This window comes from Artibeus jamaicensis, unplaced genomic scaffold (assembly GCF_021234435.1).
Source record: "Artibeus jamaicensis isolate MK-2021 breed Jamaican fruit bat unplaced genomic scaffold, CSHL_Jam_final contig_354, whole genome shotgun sequence".
NCBI classification, from domain to species: domain Eukaryota; kingdom Metazoa; phylum Chordata; class Mammalia; order Chiroptera; family Phyllostomidae; genus Artibeus; species Artibeus jamaicensis.
Window position 1 is genome coordinate 17,930,056 of NW_026521803.1, and position 24,378 is coordinate 17,954,433.

The 24,378-nt window shown below is 36.1% G+C and overlaps 1 protein-coding gene across 4 annotated transcripts in view; it reads right to left on the bottom strand.

The window, feature by feature from the left end:
- NOL4 (nucleolar protein 4) overlaps positions 1 to 24,378 on the bottom strand; it is a 285,053-nt gene that overhangs the window by 64,086 nt on the left and 196,589 nt on the right. For all 4 annotated transcript variants that reach the window (XM_037154492.2, XM_037154493.2, XM_053664284.1 and 1 more), the window contains one exon: positions 9,622 to 9,735. In XM_037154492.2, coding sequence (XP_037010387.2) covers positions 9,622 to 9,735 — 114 coding nt within the window. The remainder of the gene's footprint in view (positions 1 to 9,621; positions 9,736 to 24,378) is intronic.

Consider the following 24,378-nt stretch of genomic DNA (forward strand, 5'->3'; position numbering starts at 1 on the left):
AACAAGGAATGAACAAATTATGAGAAAAAAATTACAAAAATAAATCTATTGGCATAAACCAAATATGTCAGATTCTTCATTTATCAGCAAAACCTAAAAATAATTGCTTGTGAAATAAATGATATTAACAAAAGTGCTGTCTGCACAGACAGCTGAGTAAACCATATGCTGCCTTGACTTTGGCGCTGAGATGTGTATCAACACATACATGTTGAATTTGTCTGTCTGAATTCAAACCACCCACTCATATCCTGACATTTATCCACTTCAAATTAGTTAACACCCTAAACTAAAGATGTACCTAAGGTTAAAAAAAATTATTTCTATATAAATGTAGGAGAATTCTCAATGACACCAGAACATCAAATAGTAAAGTAGAATGAGTAACAGAAAGGGGGAAAAAAGATACATGGCACCCCAAACAAATAGTTTCTCAGCTTCAGAGTCCCTGTCCACAAAAGAGGGAAACCACCGAATGATCTATTGGTGTCACAGTATTACGAGGGACCAATAAAATGATGCTGTGTGCATCCCTGCTTAAATATAGAATGATCTATTACATAAGGAAAATATTTACATTAAGAAGCAACCTTACTCTCAATTTAAGAAAAAATATAAAAATTCATTGTTCAGTGAAAACCATAATGTCAGTGTTCTGAGACACCGAGATAGAAAAAGGTATTTAAGATAGAAAGAATAATTGTCTTTGTATACAGTTACACAAGCCAAAGCTATAGGAAAACATTAAACTTTTGATTCCTCATTCACTGAAGTAGTGCTATGTCGTGGGAAGAGTAGGTATTCCCCAAATCACTCATTTTTAACTGAGAAATCTCCTGTAACCATATGGTTATTTTATAGCAGATGAATCTTCATAATTACTATAGCATATGCTCAAATTGAATATTGTCACATTTAAATAGCAAATCTGAAACAATAGCTAGTAGAGCAAGCAATTCCTTGCTGAACCAGGACCTCACCTTTGCCCTTGGTTTCATGGTTCTGAAGCTTCCTAAAAATTGGACATGTCACCTTCCTTCCCAGTCCTTACTGGCATGCATTTCAAATAACTTAACAGGGCTTATCAAACTCCCTGCACCATCTAGTTTAAACCTTCACATCCAATCCCCTCTCCTTTCATTTCTTTCCAAGCATCCCAAGCTTCCCTCGCAGGAGGTTGCTGGTGTTAACACTTAAGAACTTTCCATGTTGCCCTGGACAATGTGGCTCAGTTGGTAAGAGTGTCTAGTAGGCCCAAGGATCACAGGTTCGATTCATAGTCAGGGCACATATCCCCATCTCTCCCTTCCTCCTTCTCTGAAAGCAATGAAAAACTATCCTCGGGTGAAGATTTTAAATAGTAAATAAATAAATAAGAACCTTTCATCTTTCAGGCTTTGAAATGCTCCATGTGTCCGGAATATCATCCTCCACTTTTTTAATATCTCAAGATCTCATTTTTCAAAGTTTGGCTGAAATAGTGCCTCCTCTGGGAAGGCCTCCTGGGATTCCAAGAAGGAATTAGGAGCACTCTCCATTGGCGCTCACAACAATCTGATCGCACTCTTATTAAGAAAACATAGTGTCTGCGAAGCACTAAGTGAATCCAAGTAAATCAGTACCTGCTGCATCCCCAGTAAAGGTTCTTCTACCGTGTTTTCCAGTCTCTGTACTGCTCAAAATACCTGCCCCATAATGAATATTTGCCAAATAAACCACTTGAGGGTTTATTCAGAATCTCTTCCTGTTAATCATTTTTCCTCTTACTCCTTTGTGATGTAGATAGAAGGAACCACCTAGAGCAGTTCAAAAATCTTAGAAAAAATTAAAACTTGTCCCATTTAAAAGTTCAAGTCCAGACACATTATTAAGCTAAATGTTGAATGTATACAAATTTACCAGGGCATAAATTTGCTCACAAGATACCAGTAGAATTCAAGTAAAATAGTCTTTGCTCTAAAGCAAAGAAATATTCCAGTAAAAGTATTTTAACCATGTTTGTCAAACATATATAACATAAACAATGAACTCAAATTTTAAAATTAGAATGGTAAATATGCCTTATAATTATCAATAAGTTATATTTTATGTGTCTGTAAAATATTTGATTTTGGTATATATCATTTGGTTTTGGTATATATTTTTACTTTTCCTTACTTTTTATGTTTATAAAATTTCTTTATGTTTCTAAAAATGTAATGTAACATGTAATATTTCCATGTTTTTATTTAAAAATATGAGTATAACCTCTCCCAGTGTCCATTATGGTCTCACAGGTAAGGTGGTAGGTTTGCAGTAGTGAGAAGATTTGTAATCAAATCTCTCTGGATAGTTTTACTAATTTGTCCACCTCTTGGTGCTCATGAATTCATGGTTCAGCATCTGCTTGTACTATTTCCCATATAGAAAAATAACCCCCCTGTTCCTTTAGAATGTGATGACTTGCTTCAACATGTCTAGGCATTTTACGGCCCACCTGAGTAAGCAGAGAGTTCAGTACACACTTGTCATGGCAACAGAAGTGTTGAGACACCCCCTCCCATAGATGTCAGGGCATATTTCTGAGTGACTTAAAATGATAAAAATATGAATTTTTAAAGATTATAGAGCCTTATTTTTGTGGCATTCTTTGGGGACCAAAGTACTACATGTTGTGGCATCCTTGTTGTAAATATCTAACAAGGAAATTTAATTGATGGTGATTTTCAAATTATAAAGAATATGAATGTAATCTCAGAAGATACTGAAAACAGCTGAAAAAGAACAAAGTATGAAAATTGTACTTCAAAAATAGTACTGCAGTTAGAAATCAGATGTGGCTTAGTTTTTTAGCTGGAGGCATAATTGCTATGGCCTTTGACACTTAATTGCCTCATCACTGCAAAGAAATAAATTTAAACCAAAGGGCCTGCTGAAGCTATTTTTATCTCATGCCATGCAATTTTTACAACTAAGCTCCAGAAAACCTAATAAAAAGTGAAAGGAAGCAGGAACTCTTGGAAAGAAAATTCACTTGATATGATGAGTTGCTAAGCGTACAGAAAATTTGTGTTTTGAGCCTCCAGATCAGTCTCTTCAAACAGGAGTAAGGGACTGACTTAAGAGTTCACTCCCAAGAAATTGATCTGAGGATTTGTAATTCTCATCTCTGCATCCAAATCCTAGACCAGTCTGTCCACAGGCGTGCTGTTCAAGGACTGGTGCCACTGCTAGGGAACGCTTGGAAAATATACAGCAGATGATACAGGCACGAAGTGGGTGGGGAGCCCCTCTACTAGAAGCTCTCACATACTTCAGATTCCCCACTGACAAAGCGTCGTCTCTGTTTCCACATGAACTTTAAAAGAACCTGCTGAATATTTTTATAGCTGAAAACCTATATAAAGCCATCTGAGTCTAAAAGTTAACTTCATTTTAGGTACAGTCATAAAGTTTTTATGCATGCTTTAAAATCTATATTGAATTATATCAGGAATACACTATCATGCAAACCAAGGGAATTTTGCACTATGTTCTGTATGGAACTTTACCAACAGTTTTTCACCATTTGAAAAATTTGTGTCACTGAATGCTGTGAGTTGCCACAACACACACACACACACCAGACAACAGATGGAGCTATTGCTTCCTCGCTGATTTAAACGGACACCATGACTTCTAGTGATGTGGTATCCCCACATTTCTGCACCACGGCGCAGGATATTTTATTATATATTACTTTCCTTGAATGTACTGTTTATATTAAAATCAGGACATTATATACATACTAAAGTTGTGAGCATAGATAATTTAAATGAACTATAAATTATATTTTAGGATCTGAAAGTGGGCATTTCAAGGTGTTTATTGTAAGAAGACATGCTGTTCTAAAGGATTAGGAACTACTGATTAAGAATAAAAGATTCTCAGAAGTTAAAACAGGGTTTTAATGAGCATATGCTTATAAAAACAGCTAAAAATCCTTATTTTTGTAAAAATAAGGGAAAAATTAAGGGCACAGACCTTCAATATATTAAGAGCTCTGAAAATGTACTGTTTTTTGACCCAATTCTCACAGTTACCCTTAAGAAATAATTGGCATTCTTTCCACATGCAAATTATGCAAAAAAATCAATACTACATGGTGAAGGATTAAGTGGCTTTAAAAATAATCGATAAGATTACATACAGCAAATACTCATAACATTAAGCTAAATGGAAGGAAACTGTGTGTTACTAATCTGTTTTTTTTTTAAGCAGGAAGTTTGGCATAGAAAAAGCAGAAAAACTATGCTATAAAATCAGGGATGGAACTACTAGTAAATTGTATTCCTTATTTGTACATTTATTTCCCAAATTATCAGAAATAAACCTACCTGTCTGAAAAGATCTTTTTAAATGCAATAATAAACTATTTTTAAAAGCATAAGGATTGGGTCAAAGTGGGGGCTCATCCTGAGCAGCTCTGTGACCCACCAGCTCCCGGCCTCAGCCTCCCCACTTGGTTAAAAGTCATGCCAATTACACCAACAGGCTTGCAAAACACCTCACACAGTGTTACTCCATAAATGTCTCTGCTATTGCTGTTGCTCTTAGCATTATTATTAATGAGCAAAATAAAGCCCAGTTCAATTAGATCACTTGGGAAGTACATTCTATCTCAAACAGTTTAAAATTAAACATGTTACAAAGGAAATACAATATATTCCAAGAATCGCCATAGACAGTACTTTGTTTTTCTTATACAGCATATTTTCTTTTTGGATAAAAGGGCTACCCTGAAACACATGTTGAAAGACTCAAAGAGATTTTTCTCCAAAATACTGTACATATGAAAGGAAAACAGTAGGAGTTGGAAGAAAACCTGAGGATAACTGAGAGCAGAGGCTTGGCGTGTGGCTGCAAGACCAGAGGAACAGGTTCAAGTTCAATCTCAGTTACTATGATATTGTTTGAACTTCAGGGTGAAAAGTCTGTATGAAAACTGACATTGCACTTAGAGGGCTATATTTTAAAATTGGTACCTACTATTACACTGTTTTTAATAACATGCCCACCCCTCGGTATCCTAACACAACAAAGAAGTCAGGAAGAGATATGGGTCGCCTTGAGTTCGGCCGGGCTTACTGAAGATTTTCAGATCCCAAGCCCACAGTTTCATGCTGGTTTACTAGCTGTGATTTTGTTTGGTAACTTAGGGATCCATTAGTTTTCAGTATTTTTTTCCTGCTTCCTCACCTTTTATTATGTCACAAGCAACTAATGTGCCATTTCCTCTCTCTTCACCTGGTGTTTTTTAAATAGAGTCAAAGTGTCACATCACACCCTACCATTGATTTCCCATCTGTCCTGTCACCACAGTGTCACCCTGCACTTGGGCTGCGCTGTCCTTCATGAGGGCTGTATGTGCTGCATTGCTGCTGGGGAACCCTTTGTCCATTGGTTTCATGTGACCTGGTCAACCCCTTGTCTATTGGTTTCATGTGACCTGGTCCATGGAACGATGCCCTAATTTGACCAAAAGCATCTACTGGAGAAAAGACACTAAAGAAAGCTTCTCATTATCCATCAACTTCAGCCAGCCTGGGATACAATATATTTCATCTCTCAAAACCAGCAAACAGATGGGAGTAAATCACCAGCAGGTAGCTGGTTATAATCGCTCTCACTTTCTATCTCTGTCTATTTAGATAGATTGTAAACAAGAACATTAAGATACCTTTGTTTTTAAGGAAATAGTAAGGAAAGAATGTCTAAATAATAAAGGCAAAGAAAAAGACAATCTTTTAAACTGAGCTATGTCACAGAATTATAAAAGTGAAGTTTGACATTGTCCACCTTTTTGAATTGTCAGATAATCCATGAAAATCTAGGATTTTTATGTTAACAGAAAAGCAATGCTAAATACATTCTATAATGCATTGCGGACTGACCCCAGGTCGGTGAAACCTGATTCCTGATGAAGCAAAGGCCCCCGCCTGTCCTTGCCACTGGCTTGCTTCAGGGCTGAGGCTGCATAACAATAAGCTTCCTCCGGACTCTGGTGCAAGGTGGACTTAGGTCATAAGGCATTTAACATGTCCAAAACACCTTTCATTTTCATAGCTAGAAGAGCATTATAAGATGCAATTAATTCCCCAAGCTTCTTTAACTCAGAAGGGCATACCCATTAATAGCCCTACATGTGGCTAACCATGGGCAGCAAGCAGTAAGATGTGTGACTTAACAGAATCCAGGTTTTAACTGTCTAGTTTTTGAACTTCCGTACCTACAAAAAGGTGGGGGCCCAGGGAAGAATCTCTGAATCCCTGGCAAATTCTAAGAATTATGAGTCAGGTTAAGAATGTTCACAGCAAAAGATGATCTCATTGCCAAGACCCAGAAGAACTCTGCCCATCTCTACTTGGGCAAAAGGAGGGCTTAGATCCAATGAGGCCAGGGTGCCCCCCATCTCCATGCTGTGGTGGGGAGTGCAAAATCACCTGGTAGAAGCCTTTGTGTGGCATGCCAAACAAAATTTATAAAATTCCTAGTAGAAACAAGGAGTTTAGAAATTTTAAAATATCTTTAATATGGTTTAAAAATACTTTCCCCCATTAAACCAGTGTTCACAGTGCACAATCCAGCCCCTGGATGACATGAGCACTTTGGGAAGTTTGTAACCTCTTTCCAGCTCACACTGAGACAAAAACATCATTTTTCGAGTACCTTTGCTTCTGGAGAAATCTGGCTGGCTAGTTATGAAAGAGAGCAAAAAATCTTTGTGAATAAAGCAGTTAGTTTTCCAATAGAAAACCATACATACTATCAGAAACTCTGTGAGGAGCAGCACAAAGGATGTGAGTGTGAACAGGTTGTCCCTGAACGCGGGCTTCCCCTCGGTGAATACAAATGAAGAGATGGCAAGTGCCAGCCTCACATAGAGAACTGACACCCTGACTCACTCATGCAGCTGAGCAGTATTGTGTAAATCACCCCACTTCTCTCAGCCTCAGTTTCCTCAGATGTAAATGAGAAGAAGACGACCCGCTCTCATGGGGTTGTGAAAAATACTAAATGAGAGAAATGTTGCAAAGTGCTTATTAGGTTTCCAGTAAATCATAGGATTTTGGGGGGTCATTTTTCCCTATCTCTCATGAGTCCCAAGGCCCACAAAACCCTTTTAGGGCCTGGAAAGAAAATTGCTATGAGGAAGGGGGACAATACTGGGCATCCCACATTCCCTGGGTGACAAAGCCCTGCTATAAATGACCACTGTGTATGAAGACACAGAAAAAGAAATAGTTAACAGGGTGAGTAGGGTCCAGGACCATTGGTCCCCACCCATTCTCATCCTAAGACAGTAGTAAGAAGTCACGCTCCTCCTTCATCATTGCTAGCAGTTTTTCTTCAATGGGTTGAAGCTCTAGGAAGCAAATGTGAGCTCAATTTAAAGACCATCATACTGATCATAGCTGTCTGGCAAGTGGACACGTTCCAGTAAATACTGGATCTTCGGTACTGGAGGTGGGATTTCCCTGCTGCTTGGGGCACTCAAGAAAATGATGTATATATCTTTAACAGTATATAAAATTACTAAACACGCTATGCTTTCACATGCAGTGCCTTATTAAACCTTCTGGATAGCTAAACCTATGAATTTGATATTTGTAGCCCCATTTTACAGATTAGGCCAACAGTGGTTAAATAACTGACTGCATACTGATGGAAGACCAGCTTTGGGAGATATTGCAGAGTCATATCATAAGTTAGTACATAACATGAATCAATCATAACAACTCTATATGATTGAAACTATGCAGGAATATTCTAGAGTGTAGATTGGGTAGATACATGGCAAGATGACAACCAGGAGGGCCCACTCAACCTCTAAATCCTGCCATTCCAATTTCTAGAATTATGATCTTTCAGATTTAGTCTGAGTTTAAAACTCTATGTAAGAGGTAGTACTACTGATGCTTTTTAAAAAAGTTTTACTTGTATCGATGCAACAGAAATGCGACAGCATCAGTTAAAATCTTCTAGGCTGAATTTATTGATGCTTATTATATGTCAGGCAGAATGCTAAGTGCATAACATAAATCTGTCATTTAGAGCTCTCACAACCACCCTATAGGATTAGTACTCTTACTCTTGTTATCTTTCATACAAAGAAACTGAGCCAGAGAGAATTGAAATAGCGTCTGAAGTTCATGTGATTAGTAGGAGTAGAGCTAAGAATCAAAACCACATGTATTTAACTCCACAATGCCAGTCTCAATCACTTTGCTAAAATGGTAGGGTGGGCAAAAGTAGGTCTAAAGTTGTTTGTGTAAAATAATACAATCATTAATAATAATACAAGAATAAACTCTGGCTTTTGCAAACTCACAACTGTAAAGCTACTTTTGCCTCACCCTGTATAGTGCTAATAACTCATTTTCAGTAAAATAAATTTTAGAGTTTAATAATGATAAAAATCTCAACTGGAGACACAAATATATGAATAAATACTGTTGGCAAAGAATTAACAAATTCAAAACCAGCTTTTTCATACACATTTTATCTGAGACTAACACTATTTTCTATTTACCTAAAAGCATCATTTTTTGCATTTTAATTACCACATGCCGTATTAATAACCACATAAAATTTAAAAATAATGCAGTTCTGAAAAAACTTTTCAATATTCTAAACCTGAAACAGGAAAATATTTTTACTATATTTCTATTTTCTTTGAAGCTCACTGGCTCACAGGAAACACAAAATTGAATTAACCTTTACTTTTCTCACCCCGGTCTCAATTAGAGATAGTAAGTACTAGGATCATTTGTTGTAAAAATAATTTAACAGTCAGATTACAGCATACTTTCATATGTAACATTTAAATTATGCTATAAAATAGGTCTTTATGAATAATTAAGAGGGCTAGAGAGAAAAAGAAAACCAGACATGAGAAGGGAGAGGGAACAAATGTAGATAAACCAAGGCCAATGAAAAAATGAACAAAAAATACATCCACACCACATGGATCTTAGAAAAGAGACACAAAAAGTTGATACTTCGTGGGTATATAGTAAATGATCCATTAATGAAGAACTAAGTCCAGGATATAGATTTCATTATTTTATAACCCTATTTTATGGATTTCTTATCTTTCAAATTAAGTTGTGCCCTTCCCATTCCCAGCACAATACATTGCCATTTAGCAGTCAGACCACAGGGAATTAAAGAGCAGCTGATGTCCATTAAAAATGAACACAATCAGGTCAGTATCATAACTAATCAGGTAAATCTACAAAACTGTAAGTGATCATTTAAAACCTCTTCTTTGGATAATCAGCCTTTCAATAGGATGCTAAATAGAATCATATCTATTAACTCACAACTCACAATGAGTCATAATCATAACTCACAAACTTCACAACGGTCCTCTTTTTGCCACAGGACATTTTTTGTTCTTGTTAGATCTCCACTGACCTCATGAACATGCATTTTCAGGTTTGAATTCCTGAATTTAAATTCTTATCATAATGACACAAAAACTTTATCCTTGTGTACTTCAAAATCCAGTAAACCACTCTCGCTCTTCTACATTAATCAGACTAAATTAACCGTATTTACTATAGCTGGTGTGCACCAGACCACAAGACTCCTTGGTACCTGTTGTCTATCCAGACGCATCCTCTTGGCGGCATTTCTACTCTCACTCTCACAGGCTGAAGCCAAGATACTCTCTGCAACTGCTGAAGTAAGGTGGGAAGGAATAGGTCGAGACTAGAAAAAAAGAGAGAGAAAACATGAAAAAATTATTAACAGTATCATTCACGGGCCAATGCTCTTCTCAGAAGAGCTCACAGGATGTGCAGGAATATCCATTCATTTCAACTCAACTTATTTCAATAAAAGGAGGAAATGGAAATTGCAAAGATGAAAAATGAAAGCTAGTTAGAGGTTAAAGCTCTAGTTGCTACACAGATCCATCATTCATTCCCCTAACTCCATTGTCACAAGTATTCAGTCTGGGCCATTAAGCTGGAGTTTGAACAGGCAGCGGAAAAACTGCTGACCAGATTTTGCAAATAAAAGAAGTTATTTAGTTCTCTTATAACATATGACAAAACAAAACAAAACAAAAACAAGTGACAGGGCTGAAACAGAGTTGGAAAAACTTGACAGACACTCAGACCATGTCAAACAATATTAATATGAAATATTATGAAGATTTACAGTCTAAGTTGTGACAATTGATATGACAAAACCCTCTAAGATACTTCAGTTTGAATGCAAGCTAAAAAGTCAGAAATAGAATACTGCTATAACAAAAAAATTATGTTCTACATATGAGATGTGTATGTGCCTACGTGTTTTATTTATGAGTTCATATTAATAGTATATGTTAAAAACCTATCTTCTATGTAGCCCACATGGAAATTAACTAACCCCCCCAACTAAGTTCATAACTATACATTGTTTTCAACTCTCCATTATCATTTGTGATAATCTGAAAGATTTCTATTCTCTTTTCTCATGGTTACATAAAAAAATCATCTAACTGAAAGATGAAGTACTTAATGATATTGACCAATTTATCATTTTTTATTATTATCCTACTGCAGTTGACTTCCTTTCTCCCTCTTTGCCCTCCTCCTCCCATCCCCCTCCACTCCCACAGTCAAGTCCCACACTATTGTCCATGTCCATGGGTCATTCATACATGTTCTTTGTCTAGTCCCTTCCTCTTCTTTCCATGATTGTCCCCCTCCCACCTTCTCTCTCTTAACTTCCAGTCTGCTCCATGTTTCCATGTCTCTGGTTTTATTTTGTTCATTAGTTTACTTTGTTCATTAGATTCCACTTACAGGTGAGATCATATGGCATTTGTCTTTCACTACCTGGCCTATTTCACTTAGCATAATATTCTCTAGTTCTGTCCACACTGTCACAAAAGGTAGGAATTCCTTCTTTTTTTTGCTGCATAGTTTTCCATTGTGTCAATGTACCCCAGTGTTTTTATCCACTAATTTACTGATGGGTACTTAGGCTGTTTCCAGCACTTGGCTATTGTAAATAGCACCGCCTGAACACTGGGGTGTTTAAATTCTGAACTGATCTTTCAGGATCTTTGGGTATATTCCCAGCAGCAGAATCACTGGGTCAAAAGGCAGTTCTATTTTCGGTTTAAGAAAATTCCATACTGTTCCCACAGTGGCTGCACCAGTCTGCATTCCCACCAACAGTGCACTAGGGTTCCCTTTGCTCTGCATCCTTAGCACTTGTTGTTTAATTTATTAATGATGGCCATTCTGACAGGTGTGAAGTGATATTTCATTGTGGTTTTAACTTGCCTCACTCTGATGGCTAGTGATGTTGAGCATCTTTTCACGTGTCTATGAGCCCTCTATATATCCTCCTTGGAGAAGCGTCTATTCAGATCTTTTGCCCATTTTTTAATTGTTTGTCTTCCTGGTGTTGAGTCATATGAGTTTTTTATATATTTTGGAGATTTGGGAACCGATTCTCTGGTTCGCAGGTCCATGCTCAATCCACTGAGCTATACAAGGCAGGGCTGCCTTTTCATTTTGGTGATGGTTTCTTTAGCTGTGCAGAGGCTTTTTGGTTTGATATAGTCCCATTTGCTTATTTTTTCCTTTATTTCCCTTGCCCTAGGAGATACATTGGCAAAAATATTACTATGTGGGATATCCAAAATTTTACTGCTTATATTTTCCTCTAGGACTTTTATGGTGTCACGACTTATATTTAAGTCTTTAATCCATTTTGAATTTATTCTGGTGTATAAGTTGGTAGTCTAGTTTAATTTTTTTGCATGTACCAGTCCAGTTCTTCCAACACCATTTATTGAAGAGGCTATTCTTACTCCATTGTGAGTGCATGCCCCCTTTGTCAAATATTAATGACCACAGAGACTGGATTTATTTCTGGAATCTCTATTCTGTTCCATTGATCTATGTGTCTGTTCTTATGCTAGTACCAGACTGTTTTGCCTTGTAGTATAGTTTGATATTGGGTATTATGATCCCTCTTACTTTGTTTTGCTTTTTTAAGATTGCCAAGGCCATTCAGGGTCTTTTTTTGTCCATTAAACTTTTGAAATATTTTTTCTAGCTCTGTGAAATATGCCATTGGTATTTTAATAGGAATTGTATTGAATCTATAGATTGCTTTGGGTAGTATGGACACTTTCACGATGTTAATTCTTCCAACTCATGAACATGGTATATGCTTCCATTTATTTGTATCTTCCTTAATTTTACTTCAGTGTTCTGTAGTTTTCCAAATATAGGTTTTTTACCTCATTGGTTAAATTTATTCCTAGGTACTTTATTTTCTTGTTGCTGTAGTAAGTAGAATTTATTTTTCAGCTTTTCTGATATTTCATTGTTGGTGTACAAAAATGCCATCGATTTCTGAATATTAACTGTGTATCTGCTATTTTGCCAAATTCACTTAGGTCAAGTAGTTTTTTGGTGAAGGTTATAGCGTTTTTTACATACACTACCATGACATCTGGGAATAATGGCAGTTTTACTTCCTCCTTTCCAATTTGGATGGCGTTTATTTTTTTTTCTTGTCTGATCACTGCGGCTAGAACTTCCAGGACTATGTTGAATAAAAGTGGTGAGAGAGGACTCTTATCTTGCTCCTGATCTTTAGAGGAAAACTTTTCATTTTTGACTGTAGTATAATGTTGGCTGTAGGTTTCTCATTATGGCTTTGCTGAGTGTTTTTATCATAAATGGGTGCCAGGTTTTACTAAATGCTTTTTCAGCATTTATTGATATGATGATGTGGCTTTTGCCCTTCATTTTGTTTATGTGGTGTATTACATTTATTGATTTAGAAATACTGTACTATCCTTGCATCCCTGGGATGAATCCCACTTGATCATCATGTACGGTCTTTATTTTTTTATGTATTTTTGAATCCAGATTGCCAGTATTTTGTTGAGGATTTTAGCAACTATGTTTGTCATAGGTATTGGCCTGTAGTTTTCTTTCTGTGTTGTGTCTTTACCTTGTTTTGGAATTAGGATGATACTGGCCTCATTAAAATAAGTTTGGGAATCTTCCTTCTTGAACTTTATGGAATAGTTTGAGAAGGAAAGGAGTAAGTTCTTCTTTAAATGTTTGGTAAAATTCACCTATGAAGGCATCTGGCCCAGGGCTTTTGTGTGCTGGGAGTTTTTGGATTACTGCTACAATTTCACTAGTTGTCATCAGTCTAATCAAGCATTCTGCTTCTTATTGATTTAGTTTTGGCAGGTGGTATGTTTCTAGAAATTTGTTTATTTCACCAAGGTTGTCCAATTTCTTGGCATATAGTTGTTCATAGTAGTTTCTTAAAATTCTTTGAATTTCTATGATATTGGTTGTAACTTCTCTTTCATTTCTGACTTTATCTGGGTCCTCTCTCTCTTTTTTCTTTGATGAATTTAGTTAAAGGTTTGTCAATTTTGTTTATCTTTTAAAGAAACAGCTCCTGGATTTATTGATCCTTGAACAGTTTTTCTGATGAAGATAAGCAAATGAAAGATAAGAAATAATATGAAAGTTATACCAGATGAGACAGGAAAATATAAAATTACAAAATAAAAGTTCCTTTGGGAATCCAGCATACACATTGGTGTGCCACTTTATGGTCTTCAAAGTCTCAATCTGAAATATGTAGAGATACCACTTATTAGAAGCCTCTGAACTGACCTGTCTCCTTTTTTTGTAAATGAATAAATATGAGAATTGCTTTATGGTACTTGATTCATTTTGCTAACTCTGGCTTATAAAATGTCATGTAGCAAACTGAACCATGGCTTTCATGTCTCAAACAATATTCTAGAATGTCTGGATCCAGGCCACAGTGTGTGAATAGATACTCCTCACGGCAACCTGTCTAGTGTAAAAAGAGAACAGGAACTACCTAGCTATGGAACCAGGTAGTAGTTTCCATAGCTGCCTCAGTGAACTTCTTTCTGCTTCCACCCCAAAGCAACCGCTGTAGACAATAGATTGGAAAGGAATAGGGTACAGTTTCCACCAGCTAACTCTGTGAGATGTCTGAAATGATAGCTGGAAAACTTTGACAATAAAGCATTAGGATATTTTGAATGCCATTTTTACAAAAGAAAAGAGAGACCCTGAGATGGAAGGGAAAATGTGGCAGCAGCAATTTTGAAAAAGAAATGAGAAAGCTAGGGCTGTATGCTGGAAAGAGAGGAGGGTCAAATGAGGTAAACCTAAAAAAATTGCCACAAATATGTACATATAATTTTAAAACTCGTATTTTTTCTTGATTTTATTCTGTACTTTGATGAGTGTGGATAAGATACTTTAGCCTAGAATAAGAAATATATTAATCTAGAAAACCAGTGTCTCATTCAAAGATGGCCACAGCAAGGCTCCAAGTTATAATCTAAGCCACATAGGATTTAGGTACTAAATGTCCTTTTCAATTGAATTATGTTTTGAGGCAAAGGTATTGTGATAACACTGGAATAACAAGATTCCATTATAGGGGGAAAATCTGTATTTTTTTTTTACTAGAGCTAGCATTGTTCAGATAGAAAATGTGTTCACACCTTTATAAACTATTATATTAGATCCTTCATCTGGTTCTAGGGACTGAATTAAGAGAATCTGAATAAAATAATTCTTGATAGCTACATGAAATTCAGAGAATGTACTTCTGTTCTTTGTTAACTATTTTTCTCTATTAGGTAGCTATTCAAAATGTGGAATAATTTTGGAAGTATATACATAAGTGTATAATATGCACATTTTTAGACTGAGTAATAAACATAAAAATTTCTTAACAGTATAAAAATTGAACACAGAGACAAGACAAAATATCCCTTCAATTAAAATCAGTAGCAATTCTTTTCAAATTCTGCTTTTTTTTAAAGTAAAATGGAAAATAACTTTTACTAGAATAGTACAAGTTGTTATACATGATAATTTATATAATTTTCCTTTCAGAGAAAATCATAGAGTTGGGTCTTTCCCAGATATATTAAATTGGTCTCCTTGAAAGCTAGAATAAGTGGAGCCAGATATTTTTAAAGGTCACTGAATAACCCAATTATTTCAAGATTTTAGAAAAAATCAACTTCAAGATAAAGCAATCATGTATGGTTTCCTATTAAATAGGAAAAAAAGTAAATGCAAAGATGTATGATTAGTAATTGTCAATAGTTAAATAGTATCATTTTGAAAATAAAGTTGCTCTGGGTTTATTATAGAATTATAATTTAGTAACTGCAAAGGGCTGTAGAAATTATTTGGAATGAGTTTCTTATCTTAAGTTTGAAAAAGTTTATACCCTGATAGATTAGGTAATTTGCCAAAGGACAAATGGAACTAAATATTGAAGCCAGGTTTCATGTCTCCCAATTCTCGACAGTCTAATTCTCTTTACATAATTTGTCATTAATAATATAAACTATTCTAGAGAAAGATCCTGACAAACTGCTCTGCTCAACTAATACATAAGCCAACAAAGATAGCCCTTTGCGTGTAAGTATTGCAACCATAAAAAATGATTCAAACTCATTAAAGAGCAGAGAAGAATGAATTAATAAAACCTGTATTACAATTTAAAGAATATATGTGTATTTTTCAAAGAATCTATTACAACTCAAATATATAATAAAATATGTTCTTCCAAGTAGGAAACCAGTAATTTAATTTTAAAATTAATATTAATAACACATGTGCTTAGGATGTGTAGGCATTAATACAAAAAGCTTAGATTCATTATCTAATTCAGTCTTCCAAACAACCCTTGAGAAAAGTACTTATATACTATTCATATTTTAGGAACAAATTAAAGTTATGAGGGGTTGTAACTTACTGAAGATCACACACCCATGTATGTGGAAACACCTGGACTGATATCTAAATCTGATGATAAGTTGGGAATAATCCATAGTAAATAATTGCATATTCTCATTTTACAGATAGGGCCTCGGTGAGCTTAAACAAAGCTAGAGCTCTTATGTATTACATATTCCTGCAGATGAATTTATTTAGAGAAAAATCCACTTCACATTTAAGCAAAGGACTATGAGGATCTCTCTAAAATCCTTCTCTTAAGGTGATGACTGAAATCCTAATTATCTCATTATTCTTTAAAACCCTCTTCACTAAGAGCCCAAAGATAAAATGTCACTTATCTAAGTTCTGTCACATGGGCTACACAGACACCATCTAAATTTTCGAAAATTTCAGGTTGGAATAACCGGAAATGGCAAGAAACTACTGTATACAAAACATAATAAAGCTGAGTTTCATACCCAAAATGAGGATGAGGAGGCAGGCAGAGTTCTTTCTCTCCTGTGAGACAATCCTACTAGAAATCCCCAATGAGCTGATAATAAAGACTAATGCTCCTTAAAACTCACAGAGCGAACTCACAGAGCAGAAGCATCTCTGCTTTTAGGTCTTCCTGGCGGAGAATTAGCCAAGTGTGTTAGGGGCTGTAGTCACAGATTCCACTAGAGACGAGGGCTGAAGACTTCGTCTCACAGCAGCAAGGATGGCCGTGTAACACAAAAGCTCCATGCAGTAACTTGAGAGAAAAATACTTGGACAAAAAATTTCAGTGCAAAGAATTCAAAAGATAATTTATGAAAACAATACTTCTCCTGGTTGAATATAGCTCAGAAAATGTGCTACTTATTAATATGTGATATTTTAATATACATATTGGACAAAATAATGATTCCAAATGTCTATAGTCTTGCGTTCTACATGATTTACATCTAGACTGAGAAGATTTTATACCTATTTCTTTCCCAGGACATAATACAGCACTAACCACCCCTCACTAATTATCTCTTCTTAATTAACTGTCACTCTCAACTGGGATGAGCTGATCTTTCCCCAGCACTGTCCTTATCATAATAATTATCTATGCCCAAATCAGTGGTGGCTGTTACATTAAACAGATGGCTAAACTGTCACATGGAGCTTTTGGAGTTCAAAAAAATCACATTTTAATTGGGGACTTCAGACGTGATTGCTGTTGGCACAGTGTAAATGTGTTTCCTTACATGTGCATGTAAAGTGTATCACCACACCAACAAACTATTCCAATTTTTTATGTTAAAAGTACAAACAAAGCAATGTTAGAGTCCTCTGAACTTCTGCTGTCTATGTCAGATGCTTTAGGATTTTCAAAATTATAAAAATGCCAAAGAAATAAAAACTCCAAGACTCTATTCAGGGGTTAGTGTGCAACGGTTTCTAGACTCTAGCATTTAGGTACATTTCAATTAAGTATTAGACAAGACCAGACTGACAGCAATAGTGACATCCACGCGAGACTGTGAGTGGAGTGAGCTCTTTCAAAATAAAGACCACAAATTATTCAGTAGTCAAAGTTTAGGTATGGCCTTACATTAAGGTTGTTTCTACTAATCTTGTTATTTTATAAAAATAAATGATTTAAGAATTCTGTAGATTGGGAAATATAGAATCTAAAGAAGGTGAGACACGTGGTCATAAACTAAAGGGGGGGAATGGTGGGGGAGGGGTGTGCAGGGTGGAGGGGAATGAAGGGGGGAATAGAACTGTAATGGCATAATCAATAAAATATATTTTTTAAAAAATAATTCTGTAGATTAGATGATTCACATAGTCTATCTCCCCAAAATGGTATGTCTACACATAAAGGTATGATTGTTAGGCTGCATAGAAAGTCTCAGCTTCTAAGCTTAGGAGTTTAGGAGTTTATGTAGCTTCATTTATAGACATCCATGGAATAAATTAACAGTTTAGCAACTAAGTCAGATTGACCTGGACATGACTGTGTAATCAACCACTTGCAATCTGTCTGACCACTTTTACTATTTAATTTCTGAGTCTCACTCATCCCACCAAGTATCATTATCTTTATTTTCATAAATGGCAAAACTGAGGTTGAGTCAGTAAGTTTGGAATAAAAAAAAATCATCTCTGTATTCACAGGTAAGTTGTTAAAATTACTTCCATGAAGTCATAATGTACATAATATCATTGATATCTTCACTTATTTATTCAACAATCATATTTAATGAGTGCTTTCTATATGTCAGGAGCTGCAAGTCCAAAGACATGGGGATAAACCATACTGTCTCCACCATCACAGAATTTACTTTACAAGCTAGTACAATGCCTAGCACGTAGGGTATGACACATCCAACAAAGCAGGTTTATTATAGACTTTCAACATTTTATCGGCACTTTTGAAATCCTAATATGGTATAAACTGAAAGATTTTTTAGCAACTTGGGGCAAACTCATTTGGCATAAAAATGACATGAGAACACTTACAATCTTTTTTTACTTTCCATGCACATTCACATATGTAGTAGAAATAATATATTTGTATTTGGAATGTTTGCTCAGACCCCACTGTCAGTGTTCTACAATAAACAGAATACATAGACTATCATGCTTCCAAAACCTGGGAGGTTACAAATCCTGAACCACTGAGCCAAGACTTCAATCAAGTAAGGGTGGTGAACGTGGATTAAAATAGCAAGTCAATAGTCCTTAGCTTACCCTGCGTGGTTTTGGTGGAAATTATCAGCAAAGCGTTTCATTGAACTGACCCTGCCACATGATTTAGGACTGAACAATCAGTCCTAACAATGGGAGTTCACCATGTACTTCCCGGGGCCTGATCTGAGGGATGGACACATGACCCAAAAGGGCCAATCTAGGTCCTTTTTATGGTAACCATCCTGAAGCTGGAAGACTGCTCTTGGATCATAAGTTTTAAGGACAGAGGCTAAGAGTTGCTAATGGTGGTATTTCCCAACAGGTAGTGAGGACCCATCTGAGGGTTCAGCAGTACAAGAGAGAAGCATAGTTAATGTGAGAGCACCAAACCCTGACATCTGAGCCCTGAGAGCTGTACGTGAATCACTGGGCTTTCCAGTTTCTCAACAAAATTCTCTCAGCTAATTCAAAAGGAGTTTTTAATGTGGTTTTTAAAAATTCTAACTAATCTTCATCAATGGTTTGACTATAAATATTTTACTATGAAGTAATGCTCTATGCTTTGACCCTGATTTTAAAACATTATTGCCCTTTAATAATGATCTTTCACAAAGATGTGGGAAATTACAGTTGATTTTATATATATATATATATATATATATATATATATATATATATATATATATATATATATATCATAGGACAATGATACCTCAGTGCCCTTCAAAGTAGGCACCTTGGAACCTCACACAGTTCTACCAGCCTTTTTTCCATTGTTGAAAATATTCTACAAAATCCTTTCTTGGAATTGCCATCAGCTGCCCTATCACATTTACCTGAATCTCATCAGTGGTCTGAAATCTCTTCCTTTTCCATGGTGATTTTAGTTTTGGGAAAAGCCAGAAGTTGCAGGGCACCAAATCTGGACTGTGGGTGGGGCTCAGTCACCTGGGTGATTTGATGTTTCACCAAAAAACTCTGCATGAGACGTGATGCACAAGCAGGCGCATTGTGCTAATGAAGATGTCAATCACCAGTTGACCGTAGCTGCTGCTGTTTTCATCATACTGCATCTCTCAACCAATGAAGACCATTGAGATTGTATTCCATATTAATTGTTTGGCCTGGTGGGACATACTTAGCATGGACAACACCTTCCCAATCAAAAAACACAATTAGCATGGTTTTGATCTTACTGTGACTTTGCTGCACCTTAATCAGGCTCAGACTAATTCCACTAGGATGAGTGGGCCTTCATTTCCAGATCATAGCCAAAGACCCATGATTCATCTCTGGTCATGACCTCCTTGAGGAAATCTGGTTCATTGGTAGCAGTTTGAATCAAGTCATTAGTAAGTGCAGCATGATGTTCCTTCTCTCCGGTAGCAGAGGCCACAGAACAAATTTGGCCACGGCATGTTTCATGCCAAGAACCTGTGTCAAAATTTCATAGCAGTTTTGGGAATCCCCAGATCAGCTTCTGGTTCTCACCGTCAGTCATTGATCTTTGTTGATTACAACCCGGACATGTTCAACATTCTCAGGTGTTCTTGATGTAGGCCTTCCAGAATGTGGATCACTCTCAGAAGATTTTTTTATCATCTTTAAGTGTTTGTGCCACACTTTTACTTGCACTTCACTAGTTGCACTGTCCCCAGAAGCCTTCTGAATCATCTGAATAGTTTCCGCAGAGGAATGTTCAAACTAATGCAAAATTTGATACATTTGTTGTTCTACTTGCTCATTTTAAATGTGATGGCCACACAGTACATATGCTCACTCAATGGTGTCTACCACCCCCACTGACTAGTACAGTGAAGTTGTCATTGTTCACGCATGTGCATTTCAGTCCACTCTCCTTGGCTGCCAGGTTACGTCAGTGTTGCACAAGCCATTCTTGTTGTATTAACAATGTCTGGACTTTTTCTGAACAGACCTTCTATTTACAAAATTAATACCTACAGTCCAGTTTAGCTAATGTCATAGGAAAAAACCTCTAATCAAGACAGGATAAAGGAAATTATGAACCAAAATACCATATTTTCATTTTTAACTAAGTGTCCATTTATTTAAATCTCCACTAAAAAACATCTTTTAATTCTGAAAATAAGTGACTATACATACTTATGATTATTGTGGACCATGGCATCTTTTCCCTAATAGCTGACATGTGAAACCTAAAACTATACAAAATCATATTTAGACATTTCATGTTACTACCTATTCACGCTAATGACCAAATAGATGAAAATATTTTTTAAAGAGTGTTTCAGGAGTTAAAAAGAAAGTTGATATTAAATATTATATAACTGTCTACTTTGGGGGAAAATACCCCCTAAAGATTTAAAATATATTAGGCTAGAATTTCAGTCAGCGGTAGCTTTTAAATCCAAATACCAATTGCAGAACACTGTGAGACACACAGCACATAATAAAAACTAGCTTATCTCCCAACTAATTTCTAACACAAAGTAACACATGAATAAATATCCATTCACTCACTCATCTTTCATTCAATAATTTTAGTTGAACTGAACATATACTGAGCAGTTTTCATGAGCAACGAATTGCAGTGTATACAACATTGTGGGTGATAAAGATATGCACAAATTAAGCAGCACAGGACTCAAGAAACGTAACTTACTATTAGGGAGCTAAGGTCCATACGTAAGTAGAAGTAACATGAGACAGAATAAAATAAAACTACAGGTGTCACAAGTAAAATGAGCACACAGAAAAAAGAAAGATATAGGGCTGCTCTTAGCTACAAGTGTGGATTAAGTAGATAAAGACATACTGGATCCAGTTCTCCGAGTTGTCAACAGAGACACTGAGGCTTTCCCAGCACAGGGAACCACGACATAGAATTTCAGATTAAATTGCCTTTTATCGTGTTCCTCAGACACCACACACTGGGTGAGGTAGGAGTTTTTTTACATCGTTATGTCAAGTGCTGTTGGTTTACATGTGTAAGATAAGTGGCATGTGTTTGCATTTTTTCCGTAAGGAAACTAAAGCTCAGGTTTACAAGGTCCACAAGTGACCAATGACACAGACCGAAACCAAATCCACTGGCTATAAAATCGGAGTGCTTTTCTTCCGAAATCCTCACCGGCACTGCTAGTTTTCCATTGCTTCCTTCCGGGTCCAGTTCCTTATTCTCAGAGGACTTTGGAGTTGGTCCAGAAACAGCCTGTGAGTGGTAACATCAGTAGTGGTCTGTAACACCTCTTTCTTCCCCACCCTGGAAGTGGCGTTTAGCTGCATGTTGATTTACAGATTAAAAGTGTTTTCTCTAAAAATTGTAAAGACTTTTTTCCTTAGTATTTTGAAGATTGTCTCTGACATTGATTTTTGAGGACAAGAAATGTGTTCATTGTGTTCTTCTGGTTTAGATAATCTCTTGTTTCTTCCTTGTGGCATTTAAGAATAATTACTTGGGTCTGTGGTTTTTACTGTGATATATGTAAAACCAAAATTACAGGACTGATCTGTGATATGTATGGATGAATGTTTTTGTTTTTGTTTTTGTTTTTTATGCTGCTCAGGACTGGTCTATTTCTCTGTTCTTGGGATTCAATGGTCTACTCAATACTAAAAAATTCTTCCACCTCATCTGCTTGAATATTGTCCTTTTTTAAGTTCTCTGGAATGGCTCTTAGATATATCTTTATCATTCTCTTTTCCAGCTTAAATTTTGTTTTTCATATTTTCTTTCTCTTTTTTTCTGTGAGTAATGTCCATAGTTTTACATTAATGGATTTTCTCTCTGGCTGAATCTTATCTTCTATTTAATCTACCTGTAAGGTTTCCATTCCATTTCAATGTTTGTGATACCTATATTATTTCTCAAAGTTGTAATTGGACAATTGAATTCCCCTTTGATAAAGAAGCAGCCCTTCCAGGGCCCAGGCTTCACACACAGTTTTCAGTTCATGTTCCTGCCTAGTCACACACAAAAATCCACATCTCCTGAACTTGAGTGGGTATTCAGACCCCATTTTTTTCTACCTTCATAGTCTACTACCCTATCCAATTAAGAGTTTACAATTCTGGCTATGAGGTTTCTATCAATTTCATGGCCTGGGAGTTTCCTTTTCTCTCTTTTGAGCTTAACAAGGTATTTAAAAATTACATTTCACTTGGGATTTGTATGTATTTGCAGAGGGAAGTGGGTTGCAGTGTGTGTGGTATTCCGTAAGACTCAAATCAACAATTTACTAAAACTAAAAGATGCAAGAATGAATAACTCTAACAACTATTTGGCTATTATTTTAGTCATCCTTCAATTTTAGTACATTTAGGAATAATGAGACAATAGTATCCATAATTCCTGAGTCAGGAAAAAAAATCAATGAACCGGGAGAGCACACACTGAGAGAAAAAGCAGCAAGCCCATACCTGGTGGCTCATTGTGTTAAAGAAAACAGTTGAGCATATTAAAGGAAAGAGGCAAGATTATATGCTAAACATTTTATATACATTGTTACATGTAATACTCCAACAGTCCTCTCCTTTGAAAAAAATGGGGACTCAGAAATATCATGTAAAATTGTATAGGAATTCAGCTAAGCCAGGAAATAAAACTTAGCCTCTCAGTTTCAAAAGACTATACTTAACATAGAAAGTTTAGAATTTGTTCTAAAATGGCAATGTTTGACACCAACAAAGCCAGAAATGAGGAAGACTGCTCCAGTGGCAAAAGGAGCTTTTTTCATAAAACCAATGAACTTGAGGAACCAAGACCCCTCAATCTGATGGGTTTCCCCCAAATCTCTAGATGTTTTAAGCACTTTCTTAGAAGCCAAGTAAAAATCAAGAAGCATTTATATGCAAGTTTGCCTGAAATTTTTCCCAGGAGATGTTGAAAGAAAAGGGTTTGAATCTTCAAAACCTCTGTTTTAAAATTATTTTCTCTGTGTGTGCTATCTTTTCTAACTATATGTAAATATGTATCTTTCTACCTATTTTTTGCTTATAATTTTGATTTACTTTTCTTTTTAAAAAGGCCTCAAATTTTATCATTTCAGGCACAAATCCTAGTTCTGTGCCTGCCTAGGAACAGACAAGGAGGGAGGGAGTATGAGACGGAACTGAGTTTAAAAGATTATGCAAGAATATAGGTAAGAAATAGAAAGAGATAGAATTAAAATTATAGCAGGTAAAATTCAGAATTACAGGAATGATTTGGGAAATTCAGCAAAGGGAGAATAAACAGAATTCAGTGAGTGGCAGGATGCAAGCCATACTTGTAATAAATAGTCAAAAATCTCATTTCAAGTTTATGAACACTGGTGTGAAAGACAAGTCCAGAGGAATTTACCAGTGCTTTGGTAGATAAGGTAGAATATCGGTGAAGAGAATGAGTAATGGAGAATGATGGGTGAAAAGGTAAGAGAATTAATAAGTACCAATTAGTTGTTACAGAATTTTTATGAGGCTTTAAAGTACAGCTTAGGGATCACAGACAATAACTGTAGGGTCAGATGGGTGTGAGATTTATTGGGATGATCACTTATTTAGTAAGCTCTGCAATGTCAAATCACTGGGGTGTATGCCTGGAAGTAATATAGTAAGGTATGTTGAGTATTACTGAAAAAATTTAAAAAGAGGTCAGGGAAGATATAACAGTAAACTTGTCAAATGTCTGGCTGCCATTTGAATGAAATGCCAAGGCTTGCTAGATGACTGGGACTCTACTTGAGAGTGAAGTACAGTGTATGGGGGCAGACTTCTGAAGCCATGGGGGCAGACTTCTGAGGACCATGTGCAGTAGTACCTGGCCAAGCCCAGAATTTTAGAAAGTGTCCAGAAGAAAATAAAAGTGAAAGAGGAGGGATAGAAACAAGAGTCTTAAGGAAATGGGGCCGATTTAGTTGAGGATGCAATCCTTGGATTTGGTGCAAAGGTACTCATGTGA